The 26,623-nt window shown below is 46.3% G+C and overlaps 2 protein-coding genes across 7 annotated transcripts in view; one reads left to right on the top strand and one right to left on the bottom strand.

Annotated features, from left to right (window-relative positions):
* GSK3B (glycogen synthase kinase 3 beta) overlaps window positions 1-12,373 on the top strand; it is a 149,203-nt gene extending 136,830 nt beyond the window's left edge. For both annotated transcript variants that reach the window (XM_021548814.4, XM_021548813.4), the window contains one exon: window positions 6,580-12,373. In XM_021548814.4, the coding sequence (XP_021404489.1) occupies window positions 6,580-6,647 (68 nt within the window). In that variant the 3' untranslated portion in view covers window positions 6,648-12,373. The remainder of the gene's footprint in view (window positions 1-6,579) is intronic.
* The window catches only part of CFAP91 (cilia and flagella associated protein 91), a 43,290-nt gene continuing 23,762 nt past the window's right edge, over window positions 7,096-26,623 (bottom strand). For 4 of the 5 annotated variants that reach the window (XM_085572145.1, XM_085572164.1, XM_085572161.1 and 1 more), the window contains 5 exons: window positions 26,145-26,366; window positions 24,747-24,895; window positions 23,460-23,551; window positions 20,007-20,277; window positions 7,096-11,127 (listed from right to left, as the gene is read on the bottom strand). In XM_085572145.1, coding sequence (XP_085428271.1) covers window positions 20,024-20,277; window positions 23,460-23,551; window positions 24,747-24,895; window positions 26,145-26,366 — 717 coding nt within the window. In that variant the 3' untranslated portion in view covers window positions 7,096-11,127; window positions 20,007-20,023. Of the gene's footprint in view, window positions 19,928-20,006; window positions 20,278-23,459; window positions 23,552-24,746; window positions 24,896-26,144; window positions 26,367-26,623 lie in introns of all 5 variants that reach the window. The other variant, XM_085572149.1, reaches the window with a different exon arrangement.

Raw genomic sequence — 26,623 nt, 5'->3', positions numbered from 1 at the left:
GGAGTTCAGTCAGCCTGCTCACTGCCTCATCTTGGTAGTTGCAGTTGCTTCCTGCTGACCTTCCTTGTGTCATCTTCAGGCACAAGGCAGATATTTTTGGGTTTTGGCCAGCACTGAGTGAATTTTTTGTTTGAGAGCCTCCTGCTCTCCCAGGTTTCTTTTAAAAGCTCACTGTTGGCCTTTAGCCACTCCATATTGTATTCTGTTTCCAGTGAAAGTTTTAACGCCTGGTAATACCAGTTGGGAAACTCCCAAAGAAACTTCCAGGTGCTGCAGGATGTGGCAGAGGTGATTCAGTACATGGCATTCTTCCTCTGAGTCAGCCCTGAGTCAGCACACCAGAGGCTTTCTCGGGGCTTGGGCAACCAAAGGCAGGCTGCAAAGCAGGTGTGCTTCCACATGTCCTGCATGCACATCAGCCCCAGCCCACAAGGGCTGTCAGCCCTTTTGCAGTGCAGGGCATTTCTTTAGTGCAGGATAGCTGAAGAGGAGAAGGCCTGATTCAAAAGCTGCTCTTGAAATACGCAGGAAAGTATTTGCTGGTTGATGTGCTGGACAGTTACCTGATATTTGATGCACTTGGTCCAGCCAGTGATGAAGAGAGAATTTTCATACTCTGGGACAGATGCACCCAGGTTTGAAATATGAGATTTCTCTCTGAAATTGCAGTAGCAGTAGATTAAAGACACAGCTTGTACCATTTATGTACTCTGAATTTAGGAGAAAGCAAAACTGCTATTTTCAAATTTACTATGTTTGTTTCATACACTTGGTGGTATTTTGCAAATAGTCATGTTCTCTGTTTGCCTCTTATGTTGTTGAGCATCTGTTGCTCAACAAGTGAGAAAACAGATAAAGTAGTAAAAGTGATTAAAAAGTATAAAATACAAACATGGAAAATTATTTTAAGCCTTTCTGAAAAATATTGTTTCACTTAATATCCCTTTCATGTCTTTTAAGGAATTCTCTCCACTAAGACACATGTCTTGAGGAATTAATGGAGTTAAGAAATCTGTTTTCACTCAGCACTTTCCAAGGGCTTGTATAGGGAGAAGATGCAGTAGTCCGTGTCCTAAATGTGAAATATTAAAAAAAACCAAACCAAAACAAAAAACACCAAAGCCAAAAAACCCCAACCCATCCCATATTATTGATGTCAACATTTTTAAAGATTCTGTTTGCAAGCACTTCACTGAGTTGGGATATGTTCTCCTATTTGTGGTTTGAAGCAAAAATAATATCCTTGCTGATTGGAAAGAAATTGTGAAATTAAGTTTAGTATTGCACAGCTTTGGATTTCTGCCGTTGGTTATTTCTTACTGATGCAGGTTTCTCACAGCAGGTAGTGGGAATGTCATCAGAATTATGATGTTTAGGATTAGATCCTGTTGAGGTTACTATAACCTGTTCTTCTTTGCATGCTGTTGCTACATTTAGCAGGAGTTTTTCATACAAGGAGTCCCTTCTTTCTCTATATCCCCTGCACCTTCCAGAGCAGTAAATGTTAAGTTCCTAAAGCAGTGTGGGAGCAAGTCTCCCACCTAATCCAGGGCATCCTGATAGGCAGGAGACTTCTCTGCAAATTGTGTGTGTGTGTGTGTGTGTGTGTAAGCAGTACAGGTTCAGAAACTGCTTTTCTGAGTGGCAATGATGCAGCAAAATGTAGCTCTCAAAGCAGGAAAGGGAAGAGCAAATATGTAACTGTAATTTGCATTACTAGTGCATAACTTGTGCCTCTCTCTATCAAGTGGTGTTAAAAAAAAAAAACACATTTGTTGTCAATTTCCTCTCCTCTTCAGGTAAAAAGCTGTAGTTTGCTCTAGTAATGAAACCTGGCTTTGCAGTGGGAGTATGTAGCCTTGCTGCTCTGACATTAGTAAATTCTCCTAAACATTTATGAGAAACTCTCTGACATAGTGGCATGTCTAAAGCGAAGTGGAGGGGAAAAAAAATACGAGATTTATTGGCCCCTTCTTGAAACGATGTGCTAGCTTTCTGTGAATTATACTGCCATTGATGAAAAATGCCAGTGCAGTTGTATTCCTGGGGGTGGCTAGAGGAGGAAGAGGATGGCTTCATAACTGTGCGGCCACAGCATCTGAGAGGGGAGTGTGCAGAGCAAGCTGAATGCAATGCATATCTGCTTCTGTGACTATGTTTTTCTTCCTGGATGAGCCAGCAGTAGTAGCTACCTCTCTGTTAGTCAGCATTAAGATGGGAAGAGCATAATTGCCATCTGCAGGGAAGTTGTGCCAGCAGGGATTCTGGGGTCATAGTCTTAGGCATCCTGCTGTGTTGATCCCATGTAATCCCAAATGCAATGGTGTGCCTGAACTTTCAGCAACATAACAGATTAGAGCTGGTGTTACCTGCCAGTATGTCGTAGCTGAAAACCACCACAGTGCTCCATGAAATAAGATTTAGTGCATTTGTGGTACTGAAGGAATTTTGAAAAACTTGAATTCCTTAACCAGGAGAAGATAGGCAAGCAATTTTCTCAGAGTTCCACAAGCTCAGAACAGGGATGAATCCATGGCCAGAGAAGTAAAATTTCCACAGTTTGCTCAGAGTCTGGATTTCTGTATCCATAGGCCAGCACAATATGTAAACCAGGCTATTCTCCTCCTTCCCTTGTCTCCTCAGCTGTCCTGTGAGGATTCCCAGGCTGGTGGTAGCTTTGTATCTGTATCTTTGCAGATGAGCAGCACAGCTGGTCAGCATCACAAATGCACCCAGCTAATGCTGTCGCCCTGCTAATGGGCTTTCTCAGTCTGAGCTGGCAACTCTGTCACTATCTGAACTGTAGCCCTGTCTTTCCCTTTCAGGAGGTTTTTAAGGAGTGTCATGTACCCTCCAAGAAAGCTGAGGCACTCCTTAGAGGGAAAAGCTGAATTGGAAGAAGTTCTCTATAATGATGAGAGAAGCTTTTGCCCTCTGAAAGAACTTTTGTAAGCAGCTAGCACTTAAGCCCTGATGATGCTTCTTTACTTGTTCAGGCAGAGGTGTCAGGCAGTGGTCCAGGACAGAGGCTGCCCTGACCTTGAGCTGGGCACTTGTCTGTCCTGTGCCACAAAGCTGTGTGCCAGCTCCTAGCTGTGCTCCCCAGCAGAGCTTTGCTGTCCTCGGTCAGCACTGCTGAGGGCCTAGGTTTCCTTCTCTTAGACCCAAATACAGATTTTTCATGGTGAGAAATGAATGCCCAGAGAACTTCCTACTCCAGTTGTGCTCTTTTTCTGGTGCTTTCAGCAAAGCGATTCTGGAATAAGCCCCTCTTTATTCCTCAAACGTCCTGTTGAAGCAGAGTCAACAAATCAGCTGAAATGTTAAAATACTGCATTTTCTTGCAGGCTGGGAGCCAGGGCAGCCTTTAGCTTGCTCTGCACTCTGTCCCAGCCTGGGGGGACTCCTGTATTCTGTATGTATATATTGTGAAAAGCCCCAAGAAAATGTTCTTGGCCTGCATCACCTGATGTATTTTAACACGTGGCATGTATATTTCTCAGAAACTCCCCTGTTACAGTGATGACAGAAAAGGAGCATGTGTTACGTGAAGTAGCTCTATCCCCCTCCTCCTTTTTTTCTTTATCTCTATATAGTAGCAATGTAATGATAACAATTTCAGCCTCTACTGTCTTCAGGAAATTGAGATCAAAAGCCATGTTTCATTTCAGCAAATGAAATACGAGCACTTTTTGTACACATACAGAGAAATCCTCTGCCAATAATATAGAATCCAGCTGGACTGCTTGCATCAGGCACTGCCAGCAGATGTTGCATTAACTGCAGTTTATCCATACTTGAAAATTAATCTAGAACAGGCATAGTGAGACTTTAAAATGTAGAAGATATTATCTGGCCAGCTGGGTCACTTCTGATTTCTGTGGTCATTTTTGGTCTGCACGCGTGTGAGATTTGGGAATTGCTTCTTCAGGGAAATTCTCCACATAGGAGGGCGTCCCTCTCCTGCAAGGCCAGCTTCACACATAACACTGGTACTGTCGTCATGCAGCCTTGGTGCTTTAATTGCATGAGGTTTTTTTTTTTGTCATGGTGGTCATTCCTTTTTTAAAGGAGGGGATGCAATTAATTTGGGGTGAGATCAAAGGGAATCAGAAACTCCCAGGGCAGTCATCTGGCATCCTCAACCCACAGGACGATTTGTCTTTCTTCCCATACATTCCTTGCAGCATTTCCTTTTCAAATAGGCATTACCCTCTCTTCCCACTTGTCATTTGTGTTTCTGGATGCTGCTGTTTGTTTGATTTCCTATTTTTGTCGCTGTTGTCGATGTTACTTAATTTGTGACTCAGCAAGTGCTGCCCATTTCTAGCTAGTAAGTTGTCAGACTGGAGGGAAGGGATGCCATCCAGAGGGACCTTGGAAGGCTTGAGGGGGGCCTGTGCAAAGCTGACTGAGTTCAATGGGACCAAGAGCAAAGTCCTGCCCCTGGGTCAGGGCACCCCAGGCACAAATACAGACGGGCAAAGAATGGATTGACAGCAGCCTGAAGAGGAGGATTTGGGGGTGTTGGTTGATGAGAGGTTGGGCATGAGTTCACAACATGCACTTCCAGCCCAGAAAGCCAGATGTATCCTGGGCTGCATCAAAAGCAGCTTGGGCAGCAGGTTGAGATTCTGCCCCTCGACTCTGGCCAGTGATACCTCAGCTTGAAGGGTTGTGCCCAGCTCTGTGCCCACCAGCATAAGGATGTGAACCTGCTGGAGCAAGTCCGGAGGGAGGTGATTAAGATTATCAGGGCCTGGAGCACTTCTCCTTTGAGAGAGTTGTTGACTCTTCAGCCCAGAGAAGAGAAGGCTCTGGAAAAACCATATAGCAAACTTCCAGGACCTAAAGAGGGCCTACAAGAGAACCAGAAAGGGGCTTTTTTGATGAGGGCATGAAGTGTTAGGACAAGGGGAAATGGGTTCACACTGAAACAGGATAGGTTTAGATTAGGAATAAATTCTTTACTGTGAGACTGGTGAGGCTCTGGCACAGGCTGCTCAGAAAAGCTACGACCCCCCCTGGAACTGTTCAAGACCAGGATCAATGGGCCTTTGGGAAACCTGCTCTACTGGGAGGTGTCCCTGGCCTTGGCGGGGAAGTTGGAACTGGATGTTCTTTAAGGTCCCCTCCAACCCAAAGTGGTCCATGATTCAGTTCATTGCCTGTGTCCATGGCTGCAGTCAGGTCAGTGTGGCTGAAGAGGAGGGGGTTTTGCTAACAGGTGACTGCAGAGCATTGTCCAGTTCCTCTGTGATAGAGAACCCAGTGCCCACCAGTGTGTTTTGTCATGTCTGGTATTCCTGCTAGTCACACAACCCTTCAGGCTGAGGTCACCAAAGCTGTTCTTTTTTTTCGTAAACCCTTTACATGTGTCTTGTCAAATACACAGTTTGCCCACTCTGCCCTCTTCTGTACCAAGATAATAAGTATTTCTGATGTTGTTTCCTGTTGCAGTATCAATAGCTTTGCAGTTAATCTTATGTAAATTAAGTGGTGGGTGAAATGCATTACAGTCTCTTGGAGAAAACCTTATTTAATACCTCTTTCCCATCCTGTATTTTATGCATTTAGGTGTTCACCCACTTATCTATAAGTATCCTATAGTCTTTCTGACTTAGCTAATTAGATACTATATAGAATGGTTCCAGGTGAAATTAGTGCATTTTTTTCCCCTACCTACTCTTCTAATACTAAGAATATTTTTTAGAGGAAGTACCTGATGCATGCAGCCTATGAAAACACAGTTACGATTAATTTCCTTTTGGTATTTCTTTGCAAACCCTCTGTTTTCTTGAAATGCATTTTGACACATGCCCTTGATCCTGTGACTTGTCTCTCTGTGAAGCACTGTCCCTCCCTGAGAAGGTGTTGGAAGCATTTACTGGAGAGATCCAATCCTCTAACATATCATGTGCTTGCATAAACCTCATTACTGGCTTCAGGCCTCGATGTTAATCTGCTTCAGCAGTTCAGAGGGTGGCAGATCCAACTTGGGTTGAGCAACAGCAGCAGATTTGAAAGACTTTCTCAGGCAACAAGTGCATGAATTGCACATTAGCACACCAGCTGTTTCTGCCAGGGGAGCAGGCTTGTCACATTCCTTGCCTGCACTCATTCACACAACTAACAGGCAGACTTATTATGAGAAGGACTAACTAACAATGTGAAACTTTCACATTCACCAATGTGAAACCTCACAGTGACCACAGACACTGGTGTTGGCTTTGGCAATGCCAGTGTGCCTTGTCCTGCAGTTATGGGACGTAACACAGGCGACTTGGCACTGCACAGCAAGTGTTACAAACTGCAGAACTGGCTGGAGCCCAGCCCGCAGTCCTCAGCACTCCTGGTTGCTTTTGCCCTGCTTAAAGACCATCTTCCATCTTTCCCCAGATGGATTGTTCCATCTGCATCTCCTGAAGTCAGGGCAGTCATCCTAACCAAACACCTTTTTGTGGGAGTTATGGGTTTCCCCTTGTGGAGAATGTCATAGTTGTTGTTTCCAATGTGTCTCTGTTCTGGAGGTAATGCTGGGTTTTTTTTCTCTCTCCCCTTCTTGTCTGTTGTTTGCAGATGTTAACGCAGGAGAACGAGTTCAGACCAATAGTGTAGCTACAGCATCAGCCTCCAACTCCACCTGAACCAGTACCAAGCAGCCAGCTGCACAGGAAAAATCACCAGTAATTTGAGTCTTGCTCAGCAACACTGGTCACATTTGGAAAGAAAATTAAAAAGAGGAAAAAAAAATCCAACAAAACAACAAACCAACCAACCTGTTCATTTTAGTGTTCAATTTTTTATTATTATTATTGTTGTTCTTATTTAACCTTGTAAAATATCTATAAATACAAACCAGTTTCATTGTATTCTCACTCTGCAGGGTGTCCGGGGCAGGGGACTAGGTGGGGGGAGGAGGGAAAGCGGAGCAATACAACACACCAATGTCTCCCCTCGACAATCTCTTCATGTTGGAAGTTTGCTGTTGTGTACTTCAGAACCAGGACTCTTGCCTCATCTCCCCTCCCACAACAGAAAGAAGGAAAAAAACGAAACAAACAAATCCCAAACCTCATTCTCTGCTGAAGTTCCTTTTTTTTTTTTTTTTTTACCCTCTTTTTTTATTTTCTTTTTAAGTGAAGTTTTGGACTTTGATGTAGTGCACAGCTTGAATTTGGTCGGGAGCTTAGCAGGGGTCATTCAACAGAGCTCATCGTTTCTTGTCAGCAAATCCATATCCCAGGTTATCTGAAGAGCTGCCCTGGCTCGGCACGGGGAGTGGGCGATGTGGTAGGAAAACAGGTTACCATGGGGTGGGGGAGAGGGTTTGCCATGTGTCTAAGGCTTGAACCGCTAGCGGAAGCCTTTCATTTTAAAAATCAGTCCTAGTGATGAGGAAATCTGCAGCTTCATGTGGGAAAAGTCTTGCCCGAGTGGGTGATATATAATATAATACACACACATGCACGAACAGCAGCAGCCGAGGCATCCCCTTAGCCCAGCCGGAGCTCCTGCTTTCCGTGTCTCGGGCCGGCTCCCAGCTTCAGCAGAGAAGAGCGGACGAACAAAATCCTCGGCAGGGGCAGGGGCCCAGCTGGTGGATGGATGTTAAGGGACTTTTTGGGAAGTGGCCACTGTGAAAGTGTGTTTGGTTGGGTTTTTTCTCTTCCCCACCCCTCCTTGGCTCTTGATTTGAACAGGCTTCCCTTTCCTAAGATGCATACAGGAAAAGGACACCAGGGTTTATAATGTGAACTGTAACAAGCTACTGGTTTATTTTGTAATACTTTTTTTTTTTTTAACTGCAGTTTTAACTTGCAGGATGCCACATTCTCTGATAGTTCTGATTTTAAATCCACAGGTAGAATCTCTATTTAATTTTCATCTTTTTTAACCTCTTCCTTTTTCTTTTTTTTTGATCTCTATTTATTGATGCGTGTTGCCACGTCGCCATTGTTTTTACATTGGTAGAATATTAAAATACACATCCAAATGCTCTTGATGGTAATTTGTACCTGCTGACTTGTAGGAAAGCTGGCTCTATATGAGTGTGTGTGTATATATATTATATAAATATATACATGTATACATAGATACAATACTGCTTTTTTTATTTTGTCGACGATCTTGAATCGGTCTGACTGAAGCGTGAGGTGAATGCTTGTTCTAGTCCATCAGTTCAGGGTCCAGGTTTCCTCCCTGCGACGGCGTGTGGTGTGAGCATCCACGTCTCTCTTCCTGAAGTCAAAGCAATATTCCTTGCGAAAGGGTCAGGTGAGCGGCCGGATGCAGCCCCGGCGCGGAATCGAGACTTTCAGAGACCTGATCTTGTGGTAGGCTTGCGGTTGGTGTCCGCTCCAGCCTTATCCTTCTTCAGAGAAACTGTAATCGCCTTTGGTGCTTACCGAGTCGTTCCTCGACCTGCGGATCTCTAAGGCAAGCGTTGCTTTTCGGGAACACGCGGAACTTCGTGTGCCCCGGGGGGAACCGGCAGTAGCGGCTTTGGAAGCTCGGCCGCCGCAGGGGCGGCAGGGGCTTGGTCACGAGCTCGGTGTGTTTCTTCTTGTACCTTTTATGCTGTTGACGTGGGATTTTTTGGAAACTGTCTCTTAGCAGCCCCGGAACTGATAAAAGCTCTGCCCTCTCCCTCCTGCCTGGCACGCGGTGGGTTTGGGGACGCAGGAGCTGATTGAGGAGGTGAGTGACCACCTACCACGAAACCGATAAACCCTCAAGTTATACCCCTCGGCGATTTGCTGTTGGGCACACACACAAAAATAACAAAGGTTTTAAAGCTTTTTTGCATTCTGGCTGGCTGCAAAGGAAAGCACACCCACGTTGAGAAACAAGGCTTTCCAAATCCTTACCTGCAACTTAATAGAAAGGGCTGAAGAGCGTCTTAATGTGTGCGCTCGGCTAGTCTGTATCCTGAAAGGTAAGTGAAGGGGCTTGGTTGACCCAGTGATCCAAATTCATGCAGGAGACTCAAAAAGTAGGACAGTGGCAGGGTATGGATCTGCTCTACAGACAAGACTGCTGAAGTATTGGCCACAGGTGCTGTTTTTTGGAGGCAGTAAATTATAGAGTCTTTAAAAAGAAACAAAAGTAATAAAAATACATCTAAGAAAAATTGCTGCTTGTGCCAGGACATGTGGCTTTTCTTTTTCATTTTTTTGTTAAAGACTGGTGGAGGGGAGTCAGAGCGTTTCTCTCTGGTTTTGTGGCTGTGCCGGCGTCTGTGTGTGTGTCTCGTGTGTGTGTTAGGCTGGGGGGAGGGTCAGGGGTGCCCCTCTGGTTTTATTTCTGTTTTCAAGGATCATAGCAGGATCACACACTCTTTTATACAAGTTAGATCCAGGTCTTTGAACAACCTTTTTTTGTAAATAAGAAAAAAAAAAAGAAAAAAAACACAGAAAAATAACAACAAAAAACAAAGCTCCTCACCAAATTCAAGCTTGTACATTATTATTTTTGGTTGTTTTTGAATTTTGAGTTTTATTGTTTTGTATGTAAATATGTGGACCCAGGAACTGTTATTAATGAGCAAAAAGTTACCGTTCAGGGCAGTGATTCTGTTTAATAATCAGACAAAATGTAGACGAGCTTTTTAAAGCCATATAGTTTTAACTCTGTACAGTAGGTACCGGCCTGTATTATTGTAACAATAACTCTAGCGATGTATAGTGTATCTATATAGTTTGGAGTGCCTTCGCTTCCATTAATTTTTGAATTTTATTTCCCTTTTATTTTTTTCTCCTCCTTCTTTATTAACAATGTCTCCCACCCCAAACCCGCATCTTTGCTCCCCCCTCCCCACCCCGCTTTCTAACTCTTTGAGTGCTGTAAGGTTTCAGTGATACCCTGATCAGTAGCGGAATGAAAGAAACCATCTCCACTGTCATTCACTTCATTGGAGCCGTGGCTTTGTTCTGGGAGTCTCCAAGGTGCCCACCCTGCCCTCCTCCTCCCGCTAGCAGCAGCTGGTTTCATTCGGACCCTTGCCCTAGCAGCCCATTTAGATTTTGCTTGTCTCTCCCCTCAACCCTGCACCAGGAGCGTCTGGGCAGCAGCAGCTTCCAGGAGGCTCGGCCTTCCCACCCTCCCTGCAGCTGTGCCAGGGCAGCAGCGAGTGGAAAGGGCCCCCAGGGAGGGAAATCCCCACATCCCACAGGGTTGCTGCAGCTGTGGTGGGAGTGGGGACATCGCTGTAGGAGACTGCGGTGGTTTTTTCTGCCGGGAGGACTTTCTGTTCCCTTTCTTCTCCCTGTTTTTCCCTCACATCCTTCCCCAAAGTCACTTTTGTTTTCTTGAGATAAGTTTAACATGACTCTTGATTTCTTGTGCCCAGCACGAAGGCCTTGTTTCTAAAACTAGTTTGCTTGTGTTTTACTACCTTGTTAGTATTCCACATAAGATTGTCTTGAATGGGAAAACACGTAACTCTTTACCAAACCAAAGGTTGCTGTTTTATTTCGAAGCATCTCGTGTTCATTCCAGTGAAGCAGAGGCTGCACTTTCTTTCTGGTGACACGAAGGTCAGTGATGCCAAGCTGTTGGTGACAGTCTGCTCAGAGCTGTCCCTCTCTTCTTTTACACTCTTTTGGGCTTCTTTTGTAACCCAGTGTGGTCTTGATGTGTCCTTTACGTCAGCCCTGCCATAGTGGGTCCCTGAGCCGGGCTGGATCACAGTTTGTCCGGACGCTCAATCAAGACACTGGTGTTCTTTACTATTAAACTTATCTACCTTGCTAGGGAAAAAGAAAAAAATTACCTGCAAAAGAAAATTGACTGGTAGAAGATCCCTGAACACTCTGTCCCCTTATTTCGAAGCCAAGGTTTACCTAAAATAATGGCAGGTGCCTGCGACTTGCAACCTAAAATTCCCCCCCCCCAGTTTTCAGTACTTGGAAAAGCAGAAGTCAAGCAGCCTGTCAGACTCGTACTCCTGTACTAGGAACCTCAGCCACCGCGGAGAAAAAGGAAAAGCCGATGAGGAAAAGCACAGTAGGGTATTCGGTCCGGGCTCTGCCTTCCGGAGACTGCCAGCGGGTACCCCTGGGGTGGCAGCTGATTTCCACGGGGCTCTCGGCCGGTTCTGGTCGCAGTTGGCTTCGTTTTGCAACACTGCAATAATGGCAAAACGACAGGAAAGGAAAACAGTACCTAAGGGGTTAGCTCGAGAAAAGTAGCTTCCTTGTGTTGGTCTTTCTCAATTTATTTTTAATATATATATATAAAATATATTTATATATATATAATTTGCTTGCCTGTAAAATTTGCGTTCATTAATGTGTTGCTGATGGATCACTTGGGCCTGTACACACCAATTAGCGTGACCACTTCCATCTTAAAAACAGAAATCTAAATATATATATATTAAGGACTGTGGGTTGTATACAAACTATTGCATACACTTGTGCAAATCTGTCTTGATTTAAAGGAAAAGCAAAACCTGTATAACATTATTACTACTTGAATGCCTCTGTGACTGATTTTTTTTTCATTTTAAATATAAACTTTTTTTGTGGAAAGTATGCTTAATGTTTTATTATTTCCCCCGCCCCATTCCCCTTGTAAATACGTTTTGTTCTGTGTGACTCGGTTCGGAAATAGTTAACTGGTACTGTAATTTGCATTAAATAAAAAGTAGGTTAGCCTGGAAATGAAATTTAAAAAATACCAAGTGTGTGGTCTTTATTTCAAAATATTGCCCTATTCTTCCCTCCTCCTCTCTCCCTTCTCTGACCCTTGTTCCTCACCCTCATGCCTCTTTCCACTCTGCGAGAATAGGTGGACGTGAATCTTTGTAATAATAAAGAAAAACCTCAAGAAATGAGCATGTTTTCTTAAATGAGCTGTGTTATTCCATGCTATCTTTGAAGAGATGCCAGCTTGTCTATGATACCGTTTGATTTGATGGAGAGAGGAACCCTGGGACATAAATATTTCAAATTGAAACCAACCAATCTTCCTTTACCGTCCACCTATAGATACAAACTTAAGAACCTGTGTAAACTGCTGGCTTTGAATCCTGCACTCATGGTTGTTTGGGTTGTTTTTTTTTTTAAAATCATTGGATCCCATTAGTAATGTTATTTGGTGGTGATCTGTAAAGTTTGTCGAGACCACGTCCAGTGGACCGTTCCTCCAGCAAATCAGCACATAGCTATCTCTGAGTTGGGTTTCCGGTACTGGATAATGTATGTATTAAACATGACATGTCTATTAGCGCAAAAAGAAAAAAGAAAAAAAAAATAAAAATCCTTTTTTGGGCTGGCTGACCTGGCCGAATCCATTCTGTCGCTATCCTAAAGGCTAGATGCGAGGTCATGTGACTGCTGCTTCAATAAAAACAAATTTATATTGCAAAGAGACTCCTCTTGCTTTCTTTGTGTGCCATGAGCCGTGGCTGTTCCCATGAAACCTCTGCTGGGCTCCGGCCCAGAGCCTCTACTCTGGGGGTCCTCCAGGACACGTGGGAGCAGGGTGGGAAGGGGCCTTTGCTGGGTCCACATCGTGAGTGTTGAGTCAGGATGCCCTTGATCCTCTCCTGATTGCCAGATGTGTGTCTGGGAGCCGTTCCGGCCCCTCCTGGGTGCTGAGCCGTGCCCCTCGGAGCAGGTGCCGGCACACCCCGGCTCCCTGAGCGGGCTCGGGGCTTGGGTTGCACAGGCACCGGGGCCCCGGGGCACCGGGGTGACAGGGCCAGTGGCCACCACAGCCTGGCTGCCCCAGAAGCAACACGGAGAGTAGAGGCTGCCGTCCCTTCACTTACTCTGTCCCACGAGGTCACCAGGATTCTGGATGCATCCAACTCGTGCTGAGACTGGCACTGCTCTCTTCAGCAAGTCTGGCCCTGGGCGTTCAGGGTGGCCTGCAAACACGTTGCTGGCAAAATTACAGTGCCTCTCTGGGTGACTTTATCTATTTAAAGCTTGCCTCTGGTGGGAGTTCATCACAATCCCTGGTGATCTGGGGGGGTGGTCAGTCATCCTTGGGCACTTCTCTGGATGGATATGCACTGGGATCTTCTGCATCTTCTGACCTTCCCTCACCTGGAATGCAAGTTGTGGGCTCTCTTTATGTGCTGTCCATGCACAGGAACTCTCAGCTGCAGTCTTGGGTCTCTTCTGAATGTCGGAGCCAAATAAACCAAACTCAAGCACCTCATAACTTCTTACTAAGCTGACTGGAAGGGGATCTTCAACTCCTTCACATCTTTGTGATGTTTCCAATTTTATCTCCTCTGCAGTTGTTCTGAACACCCTCCTTAAGCTGTAGTACCCAAAGCATCCAGAGGTTCCCTATAGTGCTCTCCCAGTGTCAGTGAAAGCACTGGAGAGCATCTGGTAGCTGCTGCCTGCCTCCTTACCTGGGGATTGCATTCACCCTTCTGCACAGAGGCTGCAGCTGTCCAGTTTATCCAGCAAGCCCTCCCACTGTTACTCCTGCAAGCACTGCCAGTGGGTCTGTTGCAGTTTCATATCGTGTTTATATTCCAACCACCCTTCTAAAGATGTAATGAAACACCTTAGCATCGAGAGCCAGTCCTTGCACAACTTTCCAGGGAACATCATTCTGTCACTCTGTGGGAAAATACTTTTTTGAGACCCATCTGCAAACCAGGGTCAAGTCCACTTAGCTGTCAGTCAGCAGCGCTTTGGGATGATTTAAAATGCTAATCGGAGAGTAAAGCAGCACTGAGCTGAGCGCAGTACAAGAGTCTGCTCCACTGATGTGCTTTGTCTTTATCGAGTGAGCTGCCAGCCCTCTGCGTTGGAATTAAGTCAGTGTCAAGGCTACTGGCACCATTTGTTATCTGGAAGGAGGCAGCTTTTGGGCTGCTGGTGGGAAGGTCCAAGTGGCTTGCTGTGTGAGGAGAAGAGGCACAAAGAAGGAGGAGGAGGGAAGCGAGCCGCAAACTGCAGAAGGGAGAGAAGAGCACTGCAGTTTGTCTGAGGCACCACGTCCAGTTGCTTGGAGACAGCGAGCCCAGCAGATGGTACACAACCTCATCAGCCAGCCTGGAACCTCACTTCCCTCCCTGGGCTCTGGGAAGGGCTTGGCTGGGCCCTTGTCTTGTCATCCCTTGCTAGACTTGAAGAGTGGTGTTCCTGGCTTTGCTAAACCAGCTGTGCACGAAGGCTGCAAGACCCGGCTGCTGCCAAATCCAAGCTCCGGTAGGAAAGGAAGGTGTGTAGGTGTCAATGCCCCACGGGGCATGGCAGGAAAGCCAGGCTCTGTCTGGGTGTGAGTGTTGTACAATGTGAGGCTTTGGAGCAAAGACCAGACCCCCAAAAGAAACATCTGCTGGAGTTTATCTCAGGTGAGTACAGGTGAGTGCTCAGGGCTGTAAGAGAGAACTGGACTTCACAGCAAACCCCTGCCTTTGGCCAGTGCAGGAATGCAATCCTGGGCCTTGCTGCACACCCAGCTTATTCCTGATGCCCTGGCACAGATACCACTTGGTGTATCCTATTGCTCCCTGAGTCTGCATGCAGTTGGGTAGGTGTCCCATGCAGTCAGTGGAATTAAAGCCTTCTCTTCCATGAATTCCCTGCTCTCTGCATCACCCCTCTCTGCTCACATACGCCAGAGGTAAGGCTGGATCCTCCAGGACAAGTGGGTAATGAACAGCCTCTTCCCCTGTGGAAGCTTGTGAGTGGCTGCAGGAGGATGTTTCTGACCAGGTGCTCTGCCCCGAGAGCTGCAGTGGGGCAGCGTGCCCAAGCTCAGGGCCCAGGGCCCTCTGCGAGCCCCCTCGCTTGCTGCAGAATGAGAAAATGTGCCTGTGGGCAAACAAATCCTCATCTCCAGGCAGAGCTGCCTGGCAGAACACAAGCACCCATCCCAGCAGAGGAGCTGCAGGCCCTGTGTATGGTGGCCGGCCCAGGGAACTGAGAATGAAATGGATTGCTAAGCAGAGATTGAAGGGTTTGGACTTTCTGGTTGGTATTGTTTTTTTTCCCTAGCAAAGTTTCTAAAAACTGGTGGAAGGCAGGAGTTGGAGCAGGACTGTTCACTGTCACTGGCTGCTTGACCTCCCTGTGCTTTACCTCACCTCCAAGTGCTGAGCAGTCGCAGGGTGCAGACACCTGCTGTGACAGAGGGACGTGTGGCAGGTCCTGTCAGAGGGACAGGGGGCTGCAGGCAGCGGGGCAGGGCCAGGTGTGTGGTGGGAGCTTGAGAGGAAGCAAGGGGCATTCCCACCCCTCTCACCAGATCCCTGTTATCACCCTCCACAACTCCCTAAGGGCAGGCTGCAGCCAGGTGGGGGTCAGTCTCTGTCTCAAGTCTCTGTCTCTGGCCTCAAGTTGCACCAGGAAAGCTTTACATTAGATATTAGGAACAAAATTCCTCATGGAAAGGTTTGTCAAGCCCTGGAGCAGGCTGCCCAGGGAAGTGGTGGAGTCACCCACTGTCCCTGGAGATACTTAAAAGATGTAGCTCCTGGGGACATGGTTTAATGGTGGACTGGCAGTGCTGGGTTAATGGTTGGACTTGGTGGCTTTAGAGGTTCTCTACATCCTGAACAATTCTATGCTTGTTTCCTCTGGCATAACAGCAGCCATGCCCTCTACCTCCCTTCTGCAGCTCATTCCTGTAACCAAATCCTTTGCCAAGCCAGAGTGCTCAGAAGGAAGATGGTGCTTACTGGAAAAACCCAGGTGGTTTGAGTGTTTTCACTCAAGGAGATCATTGATGTTGTTTGGAATGCTGCCATAAGTTAATAGCCTTGGGAAAAGGACTGCCCAGCTGGTGACCCTTTGGACCATCTCAGTTACACCTCTTTTCAGATTTTTGTTTCACAGCACCAGGCCTAGGAAGAAGTTGGTCAATGGAAGCTGTTTCTGCTGGAGACAACAGATTTGGGGCCCACACAGCAACGAAAAAATGGTTTGCGTTTGGCTGGAGGCAGAAAAATTATGTTGGCAAGCAGAGAGAGGCTTCAACTCAACAGGTAAGGAACCAACAGGATGTTTGTAAGAGGCTGTTATTGGCTCAGTAACAGACAAAAGGGAGATTCTTAGGATCAATCCTGCAGCAACCCAGGGGGAGAGAGCAGCAAATGCAGCTTTCAAGTCTCTACCACCTTTATCTCACTGCAATCAGCACCGCAGGGGCACTGCACGCTCCCCCCAGCCTCTCCCTGAGGACAAGGACCAACATCCCCAGCACTGACTGAGGAGCTCCAGGATGGGCCAGGAGTGCAGGCTGCCATGCAGGCTCCCACTGGGGGAACTGGAGGGGATAAATCTCATCTGGCCAGGCTCTGCAGTGGGTCCAAGCCGCTGTAGAGCAGTGGGCAGCTGCAACAATGGGTGCTGGCAGGAGCATCCACAGCTCTCAGGTCCATTGGAATGGTGTGCTGAGCCAGGCAGCGCACATGGATACATGTAAGCAGCACTGCAGAAAGGAAAGGGGAATAGGACATCACTTCCAAGTGCTACCTGAAGGACTGGGATGTGACACATGGGAGGAGGCCAAGAGAAGTGGCCTTGACTCTAGCCAGAAGTGGAGGAAAAGGTGTGTGGGGTTGATGCAGCATGTGGGAGAAAAGGAGGAATGAATGATATGATCAGAGCAGAGAGCTGGAGCTGCCCTGCTCCATGGGTGTCAGCGTACACCCTTCCCCTCGGCCTGCTGGCGTTTCTGTCTCATGCAAACAGTGTCTGTTGAGATGCTTTCCTTGCCAGTTCTGCTCCAGGCAGTGGCTGGGAGAAGAGGTGGGAGCCTTGGTCCAGGGTGGTCCCGGGAAAATTGAATTTACTAATGCAGGTGTACACATTCTGTCTTGGGGAGTTGGCAGTTTTGGCAGGTGTTCAAACCAATTCCCGCCTCTCGGGTGGGATGGAAGGCAGGCACAGGAAACAACAGCTCCCCATCCAAGCCCAGGCCCGATTCTGGAGGGCACTGTGGTGAGGAGAGGCTGGATGCCAGCACGATTCTGATTCACCAATCATTACAACACAGGAAAAGTTGCATGAGCAGGACTTTGGTGAAAGCAGAGAAACAGGACTTGAAGGAGATAGCAAGAATGTAATTGGGCCTTGTTAAAAGCCTTGAGCATGTGAGGATCATACTTATAGGGTTAAGCCCACTCTCCTAAAAAAAGTGGTGCGATGGATGAATTGAGCCCAATCAGGCAAATCCTGCACACTTACAAGACCAGAAGCAGAAGGAACAGCTGTGCTCAGAAAGTGGCAGGAACTCTTAACAGCACCACACCCAGGTCTATGGCTGCAGCTTTTGTGACGGTCATCTTGCTTTTAAGGGAGGCAGGAGAGATGGGGGAGCATGGGTTTGGTGTAGTTTTCTGTTGACGGAAGTGCAGGCACTGTACATTTCCAGTAAAGAAGGATCCCAAGTCCTTTTGCTGAACTGTTCTTGGTGCCATAGGATTTTCTCCTCCCACACCACCACAACCGTATCGGCAGGGAAGCCATGGGATAATTTGCATCCATTCATTTACTGCAAAGACCAATTTTTCACCACTCTCAGGGCACAGTGACCCCAGAGGCCTGTTTGGCTCAGCCTTGTCTCCCCCACCTGCCAGGAGACAGGAACCAGCAGAGCAGCACAGCCAGGCTCCCTCCCTGTGGGCAGCTGGTGAAAGAAAAGGGACAAGCTGAATTTTCCCTGTGTTTGCACGGTATTGGTGCAGCCCTGGAGGCATCTGCTGTGTTTGTTTTGGGTATGGACTCCTCCCCAGGGTTGTTCTGTCTCCTGCTAGGAAAGGGAATGGTGCATTCTTATGCTATTGATTTATGATCCCAGTTCTCTCTCACTGTGCTCATTTTCTTTCTGAAAGTACATTCTGCAAAGCTTGAGAAAGAACCCCACGTGACAATTGAAAGCAGTTTCTACAGAAGAGTTTCCTGCAGGAATCCTGCCGTGGCCTTCAGTTTACATGCTAGGCAATGTCATGTGGAAAAGATGGCTTTGCCCTGATGGTGTCCCTTAAATCATGACAAAAGCTGAGACATTTATGGCTCAGCCTGTGCACAGCATCTGGAGTCCTCTGAGTCCCCTGCCCCCTCGTTGTTATGCAGAGCTGTGTCCCTACAGAAGACCAAAGTGCTGCAACCTCTGTCCATTCCCACTTCTGTTGGAATACTTATCTTTCTAAAACCACATCAAATTGTACAATGAGCCACATGCAGAATGTTTATTTTGACAGACCAGAAATACAGCAAATGCCTCAATGGATGGGTCTTCCTGTTCCACTGTTCTGCTGCATCAAGTTTTCCATGTCCCTCCTATTACATTGGATCTTGTGATTCATGTTATTCCCCCTCTTTTTAACCAGGATAAATTTGTCCAAGTTGGCCTGAGGCTACAGAGCCAATTCCTCCACAGCTTCTCCTCCCACACTGTGGAGTGTTTTGTTCTATATTTTTGTATTTCCAACCTTCCCTTTCACTGACTATCTACGAATACCATGAAAATTGCTCCATATCCGCAGTCCCCATCCTCACAGAGTCCTCACCAAAACTGGTCACCTCCCTCTGACTCCTGCCACACATTGCAGCATTTACAGAGGCTGCCTGACCCCAGCAGTCTCCTGGTGCCCCTGGTTCAGCAGCCTGGAGACCAGCAGTGGTTTGGTGCAGCTCTTCTTCCTCTCTCCAGCTGTTATTTACTCCCCAGTGGAACCCATGGGTATCCAGACTCCTTTCTCCTCCCTCTCCCTTCCCTGTAAATTCCTTTCCCTGTACCCTGCCCCAGCCTAACCCACAAAACAAAGACCCGATGCAGAATTTTGACAGGAATGCATTAATGAGCACCATTTTTGACCAGCTGCTGGTTTGTGTTATGTAGGAGGGGCACTATGGCTGGGATTAGCTGAACCACACCTGAGCTTTACAGACCCAGCACAAGGAAAAGATTATCCACGGGGAGAAATGATGGCAGCAGGGAGAGATCAGCTCGTTACCACTATAGCACTGTGGGCCAGTACTGCCGTTGGCTGTTTAAGATATCAATGAATGAGCATTTTGGGCGTGGTGGTGTGGCTGCGCCCGCCCCTCCAAATTGTGGTGCTTGGTGTAAATGTCCCTGTATGTGCTAAGGCCACAGCCCTCAGGAATTCTGACACGTGAGTGCTGCAGAGCTGAGCAAGCCTTGAGCTCTGTGACAGATGCACTGTGTGTGTCTGAGCCCGCTGCTCCCCACATCTGGAGCTGGAGCACCCCCGTGCCTGCAAACACTGCAAAGCCAGCACAGCACAGCCAGCATCCTTTCTGTGTAACCCTCGGCCAGCACTGTTCCAAGCAAAGGAAGATTCTTTCCAGACTGCTCTTTGCAGTGATAAAAAGCAAGAAGCAGCCTGAAGAGGAACACTTCTGGAAACGCCATCAGCCCCACCATGCCCCTGCCATGTTGCTATCACCTAGGCTTGTGCCAGACACTGCCTGCTTGGCAGAAACCACCCTGCTGAGGTCAGGGGCACCTTTTCTTTCTCCAGGGACTAATGATATGAAAAGATGATGCAAAAAATCTGACTGTTTTTGTTCAGCTCCTGTGCTTTATTAATAGCAGTGCTAATGCGGGAAGCCTCTGGGCCTTAAAATACCAAAGAAAGCAGTGGGACATGCTTGTCTGTGGATGGTCTCAAAATTTTCCACTTATAGAGTATTTTTTCATTTAATGTTATTGAAGCAAGGAAATACCACTAAAAGCCCAGGTGCAGATTTTTATTGGTCTGTGCCAGGAAAACAAACAAGGAATGCTAACACTGTTTTCTCACTCAAGCTTCTCTAAATAATCAAAACAAGAAAAAATGAAGTCCAAAGCAAGTTGGGGAGGGAGTGGAGGGAGCTGCCACACCAAAATGTATACAGAATGATTCCAGGACAGCACTGCTGGCAGGCAACAGGAGGGACAGCCCAAGGGATAGAGAGGGTTTTCCATTCAGGGTGCCCTGAAAAAGTAAATACAATGTGCTTCCCTTTCCCTCACCATGCTCCAGACTCAAATCACAGAGGGGAAGGGAAACCCACCTCACTCATCTTCTGTCCTAGGGGACTGTGGGATCCTCGTGGAAGCCTTGTCCAAGTTCACGCGCAACTGTGGCAGGGTGAGTGCTGTCAGCTGCACTTGGTGCAGCAGCTGTCCCACTCAGGGCTGTGCTGGCTGTCCCAGCAGGAGAATCCTCATTTCTCTCAGTGACAGGTGCTTCCTGATGCAATGCCAGATCAGCCAGAGCCCTCTCTGTGCCCCCGTGGATGATCCGATGAGCAGCGTAGATGTGTTTTCTTTGGGACTGCTTCACTGTGCATAAAAAGAGGTAAGGCTTTTACTTGGAAATGTACAGCAAAGTGTTCTCTGTAGGGGAGAAGGGAGGAGTAGCTTTTAGCAATCCTGCAGCTGTGGAAAAGTCTGTCTCAGGAAAAAAAATCATGCCCTTCTAACTTTGGCTGAAAGCGTTCTACTGCCACCTAATAGCAGCAACCAACTTTGCATTTCACTTTGAAGACTGGCCCCCACCGTGGGAAGCACAGCCAAAGTGTTCTCCTTTCCAGCTTTGGGAACAACTGGCCAGGATATATTATCAGGCTTTAAAATAACTTCTCCTTCTGTGGCTATTAATTGCAGCAAGCCTCTGGAAGGATCCAGCTGAAATCTGCCATCTCTTGTGCCAGGATTTGACCTGCACTGAGAAACTCTTACTGAGTTCAAAGTAAGACTCGGAGCCACAACTGACACATTAAGTCACCTGCCTACCTTAGCACCTTCTCTCAGCTACTGCAGCATTGCCTCCTTTCATCCAAAGTCATTTGTATGTATTTCCAACCCACCTCCTGGGAAATAATAACCCAAGCCTAAGTGTTCACCCTACAGCTCTCTTTATTGCTCTTCGCTGTTCTTTGTTCGCCCTTTCCCTCTTTGTTTCAGTCACAGGGACTGAAGTACTGTGTGCCTTACAGAGAGTGTGAGGAATGATGCAGGAACAAGGCGTGGCTCTCATCCTGTCACCTCCCTACAGAAGTCCAAGACTTACTTTGGCCTGTTCCAAGGCTGGGCTGCACTTAGACTGTGAATCTGAAGCACTGGTGTCCTGCATGCTGGCACACAGTTCTGCTGTCCTTGTCTCAGTCACTCAGCGTTACCAGCCCACCCTGTTTATGTTTATCCATCTCCCAGGTCCACTTTGTCAACAATGAATGCAACTGGATCTCACTTCCATTTGAAAAGCTGATCTTCACCAGCCAGCCTTCACTCCCAGGAGACGTTTCTCTGCCCAAGGCATTTTGGCTTCAATTGTGTTTGCATGAACTGCATCAACTATACTGGGAATACTCCCCTGGAATGGCTGCAGTCCTTTTTTCCATCCACAGTGAATTCCATCTAAATGACAGTGTGCTGAAATTGGTGAGTGACTGTCCTTTTCCAAGCAAGGTTTTCCATATCAGCACAGTGACTTCACTTCCACTGAGGCAGGGTTCAACATCAAGGTACAGAGGTTTTTCAGGATGAGCCAGTATTGGATAATCCCTGCTTTTATTCATCAAAATGCAACAAAATGAGGAGGAAAAAACCCCAAACTAGGTAATAGCAAAACAGGTGTTTAAGGGGAAGCTAAAGTGTAGGCAAAGACTTTAACTGCAAGCCCTCAAATCTTTGTTTACAAATGGATTTGTTCCTTTGACAGGCCAGAAAACTGTGCTCTTTGATCACTTCCTGATAGTTTCAAGGAAGATGAATGCTCAAGCATGGGCCAGGTTGCTAGAACACTGTTTCATAATTAATAATTTGGCTCACTGTAAGGAAGGCTTTAAAAACCACCACAGAAATGCAATACACTAATGTGTTCATGAGATCTAACGCCATTCTTTGATACCATTTCCTTTCGATTTCCATAGAATGGTTAATGGTTCTGCTTCCCTCAAAGTATCATTGTGCAGGAGGTTTACAGCAGGGTGTGTTCATCAGAGTGTACATCTGGTAGAATTCAACTGCCTTAAGTGAATGAGGCTTCCTCCACCCCATGCAGCAATAACAGAAGAAGGTATGAGCCAGGTCTCTTCCTGACATTTGATTTCTGCCATCACAAGAATATTGTGACAAATTTCTCCTGATCACATTAGAAGGAGCTCTTTTAATGCTGCTCTATTCCACCATCATCCACTTTAATTTTTAATTTGGTTTAGCTCTGATTTCCAGGCAAACTCAGTGCAGCTATCACAGATTCTGAAGATTTTTTTTTTTCTGTTGTTTGGGAGTACATCTGAGGTGCCTTGTTCATTAGCTGCTGTTGCATTTAAGGCCAGTACATATTTTGAGCCTTGATGTATGCCCTCAGTATGTCCAGAATCCTAACCCATCTGCAGGTCTTCTTTCTGCTCTCCTTTCTGAGCCAGGCTAACCTGTGTGTGTTAGTGCCTGAACTGCAGGCTTCACTGACTACCATTACATCACCTGCTCTGGAAGGCTGGCAGAAGCAGTGCTGGAGTGAAGGGAGCTGATTTAAGCTTGTGCAGAAATGCCAGCTGCAGAACAGGTCCTGTTGTTGTGGCAATACACAAGCCAGGAAGAAGACAGTTTGCACAATTCAGAGACCACAAAATGCATACTCAGGGTTTGTGTTTTCATTCAAAAAGCAATAAAAGAGGCGATGAACTAAGTGCCTTTGTTCTCAAGGCAGAGAAGTGCACTGCAGCAAGGACCCCCTTTCAAGCTCTGTTGTGATGAAATTGCTTTGCTTAGGTCATATTTACTTTCTGTGGGTGACTGCTTTAGTAACAGTCTTCCACCTCTGCTGGTCAGTGGAATCATCCCAGTTAGGAACAGCCACTTACTCATTACATTACTTAATGTAATACACAGCTTTCCAGTGTCTTCCCCTCTGTATTTTGACAGATGCTATTCCATTTTTGTTAAACAAAAACATCCTCTTTACAACTGCAAAGTTATCTCCTTACAATATGATGCCACTAAAGCCAACCTTAAAATTTTGTCTTTACCTCTTGCTCTCAGCCCTCTGGGGAGGAGAGGACTTTAAGTAATTTGCTTGCTAAACTCTCAAGCAGTTTTAGAAATTGCCATATAATAATACAATTCACAGCTGTTCTACTTAAAGATTTTTACCAGTTTGTTTCTGAATGTGCAATGGGCTGCTTCTTTTTATGCAGTTTTATTGTTGCAGATACACCAAATTTATCATTGCAAGCCAGGTTGGAAGGTACCTCAAGGATTATCTGATCCAACCTTTCTTGGCAAAAGCACAGGCCAGATCTTACAGCAGGTCTGAACTTCAGTCACCATTTAAAAAGACTAAAGCTCATGAGAAACTGGTGAAAAAATGGTGAAAGAGCCTAACTTTCTACCTGCAGAGTGCTAAAAAGGAATCTCAGGGAACTGAGACAACTCTTGGCTGCATCATTCCTTTCACGGAACTAGAATAAAGAGAGTGAACCAGTTCACAAAGAAAATAAACTTACTGGACTCCTTACCTCTTTCTCTCATAAAGTTTTTCTCAGCTTCTGGGATCAGGAAATTATAAACCAGCTCTGCTACAATCTCTTCTGACTGTAGGCGAGTTCGACTACGGGACAGATACACGGTGGTATTAGTATTTTAATTTTCTCTGCAGACCACTTCTGCAAAAACATATCTCCCATGTAAATACCCTCACTCTTTCCAAGGGAGCATATTGTCATAGCAGCAGTTGTCAGCTGGGTCTGTCTTTTTCCTACAAATAGGTGACAGTGTGACTATTCCCCTTTGCACTGCTAATGTGTTCAACAGTGCACTGGAAACAGGGTCATTTTACATTCCTTATCCTCAAAGGTACTGAGAAGCTCAGTTCCCTCTGATGACAAACTGAATTAGGCACACAGATATCACTGAGGGATTGTGTCTTTGTCAATTTAGTCTTTGGTCCATTGCTGAGTTCGCTAAATTCTTCCCTTTTGTGACTCTGCACTTGGCTGCCCCTGTGCTCTTTTCCACGGCAGTGTTTGGTGGGCTCCCAGTTGGCTCAGGGGCTGCCTGCATTATCTACGCTTCATTCCCCCAAGGATTCCAACGTTCTGCTTGTATTCATCTAGATACAAAATGCACAGCTGCTCTACCATAGGAGAGTCACTGTGTCATTGGGATTTTTATGGCTCAATACCAAAAAAAAGAGCATAGAAACTGAACTGGAGGTTTGGCAGGTCCTAAGAAGTATTCACTGCTGATACCCCAGCCAAACACAGACTGTGGTGTTCTCAACAACTTACTTTACTCAAAGTGCCTTGTCAGGCAGCCATCAGTATGAGTGACTTCCATGGAAATTGGCAGTTCCTTAAAGAACAGCCACCCCAGAATGAAAGGCTGTGTATTGCTGTATCTTTTAGGATATCTTTCAAATGGATTTTCTCTAGTAGTGTAAATAAATGAAAAGATCAGTATGAATGGGTATTGCTTTAGGCAGTTCCCAGATTCACTTAAAGCTCAGTCACAGCCTCACACTGGTGTGGAGAAATCTAAAAAGGGTGATTCACAGATCACACAAGTGATTTGCAAAGGGAACCTGGCACAGGCTGTATGGAAATAAGGCTCTGATGGATTTATATGTGTGTAGCAGGTAGGAGCAGCATGGTTCCCATACAGCAGCCACACTAATGAAGTGACCACGAGCAGCATTGCTCTGCCCCTCCCATGGTATATGGGTGATGCACACAGCCACAGATGCACCTGGTCAGGCAGGTTCTAAACTCTGTGAACAGCCCCTCACGTGCTGTTTAATAACCTACCGATTCTCCATTTCGTAAGCAATGTCATTGATTTCTACAGCCCTTTTCTGAATCTCTTCCCTGGCTTGTTCTTCAGCTGTCCTCTCCATGCTACTCAGGATAACATCTTCCAAGTAGGTGTCAATAGTTCTGTCCTGAACATCCACCACCTAGAACAAAACACTAAGATATTGTTCCCCTGCCTATTGCTGTGCCAGGAACATAGAGGAAGATTTCCAGAGAAGCATGAACAACAGATTTTCACAAGACTCTTTGTTTCAGGCAGGCCAACCTGAGATTTGTTTTCAGAGATGCTTTCTGTAAAAAAAAATTTTCTAGTAATTCATTCTGAGAACTCATTCAATAAGTGCAGGTGAAAGAAAACCAATTCACAGACGCAATTGTGGTGCAGCAGGTTAGTCCTGTGAATGCAATGGCAGATGCTCCCTCAGTTATCACGGTCCCCTGAGCAACAATTGCCAAATGATAATCATGGGTATTGACTTCAGTAAATAAATCGTTTTCATTCAAGCAAACCCTGAAGGAGAAAGTTCCATCAAGCTGGTCAAAAAACAAGATAAAATTATTGGTTTCTTTATAATGGTTGTAGAGCTGAGATTCTAGAAATGAGTGTTTTCCATCTGCTAATCTGCAGGGCATAAGCTAATGGCACCTTGGTGTTACCTGCTTACCACTCAGAAATACATAAAAGATGAGAAACTAAAATTAAGAAAAACAAACATGATGCCAGACCCTTTTGGTATTAACCACCTTCCACAAAGTTTGAAAATTATTGGTTTAGTCAATTAGACTCCCACTCATGTCTTTCAACGGGGAGAAATATGCTTCATGCAGTCAAGAGTTAGGAAATAGGAACAGGACTATAGAATAGTTATGGAATATGGTAATTCAGTATTTTTTTTTCTCGATTTCAAGGGTACTTTATCTATTATTGTTACTTCAAAGTAAGTGTTGCATCTCTTGTTATTTGCAGTCCACTTGGGCTGGGGCAGGGGAGGGGGCAGGGCAAAATCTTTCCAAACCCTTGCTTAAAGGAATCCTTCCTGGAAAAGCACATAATAGTTCTGCTGGGCAGAACAAGTGCTGACAAAACATTATCCCTAGAGATGATCTAGGTACATCTGTTCTCCATAGGTGTTTACTAGAGGAATTTAGAAACCTACACCCATTAATGACAGGCCTAACAGGACTGTCTGTAAGGGTATTCAGATCTTCCTTGGTTTAATGGGCATGACTCTCTCAGGAAGGAATCACCCTCTCTTCCCTAAGCTTTCCCTCTCAATTTTAAAACTAGCCATCGCCAAAGTCAGTGCTGAAGCAGCTCCCATCCATCTGGCCTTCCCACAAGGAGGCAGCTCTGACAAACTGCCCACAGTCCCAGCAGTCTCCTTCTCTTGCCTGTCTGAAAAGCTCATCCTCCTCCTGCCGCCGGCTCTCCTCCAGCTGCCGCCGTCCGCTCTCCTCTGCTTCCCGCATCCGCCTCTGCCTCTCAGTCAGCATGAGCAAAGCGTGGATCTTCTGTTCTTCTTGCAGCCTCACCAGCTCTTTGGACAGAAAATCAAGCATGTTTCCCAGTGCCCTTCCTTCTACTGTGGCCAAGTCTCTTTCCAGTGCTGACAGCTTTCAAAAGAAAAATGCAAAGAATTGCGTTACAAACCCCAGGAATGTTGTATGAAGTCCCAGGACTACCACAGGCATGTGAGACAGCCCTGCAGCATCCACTCACACCAGCCATGGGGCAGTCCCAGGAGTTTGGCACTCTTCACGTGTTACATGCCATGACTAGTTTCTGCACAGTACCTGCAGCTTCAGGCATTGCACCTAAAGTTGTACAAGTTACTAACTGCTGACAAATTCAAATTGACAGTAATTATATG

The sequence above is a fragment of the Lonchura striata genome, chromosome 1 (genome assembly GCF_050655825.1).
Source record: "Lonchura striata isolate lonStrDom1 chromosome 1, ASM5065582v1, whole genome shotgun sequence".
Taxonomy (NCBI): Eukaryota; Metazoa; Chordata; class Aves; order Passeriformes; family Estrildidae; genus Lonchura; species Lonchura striata.
This window is presented reverse-complemented; position numbering and strand designations above follow the sequence as displayed.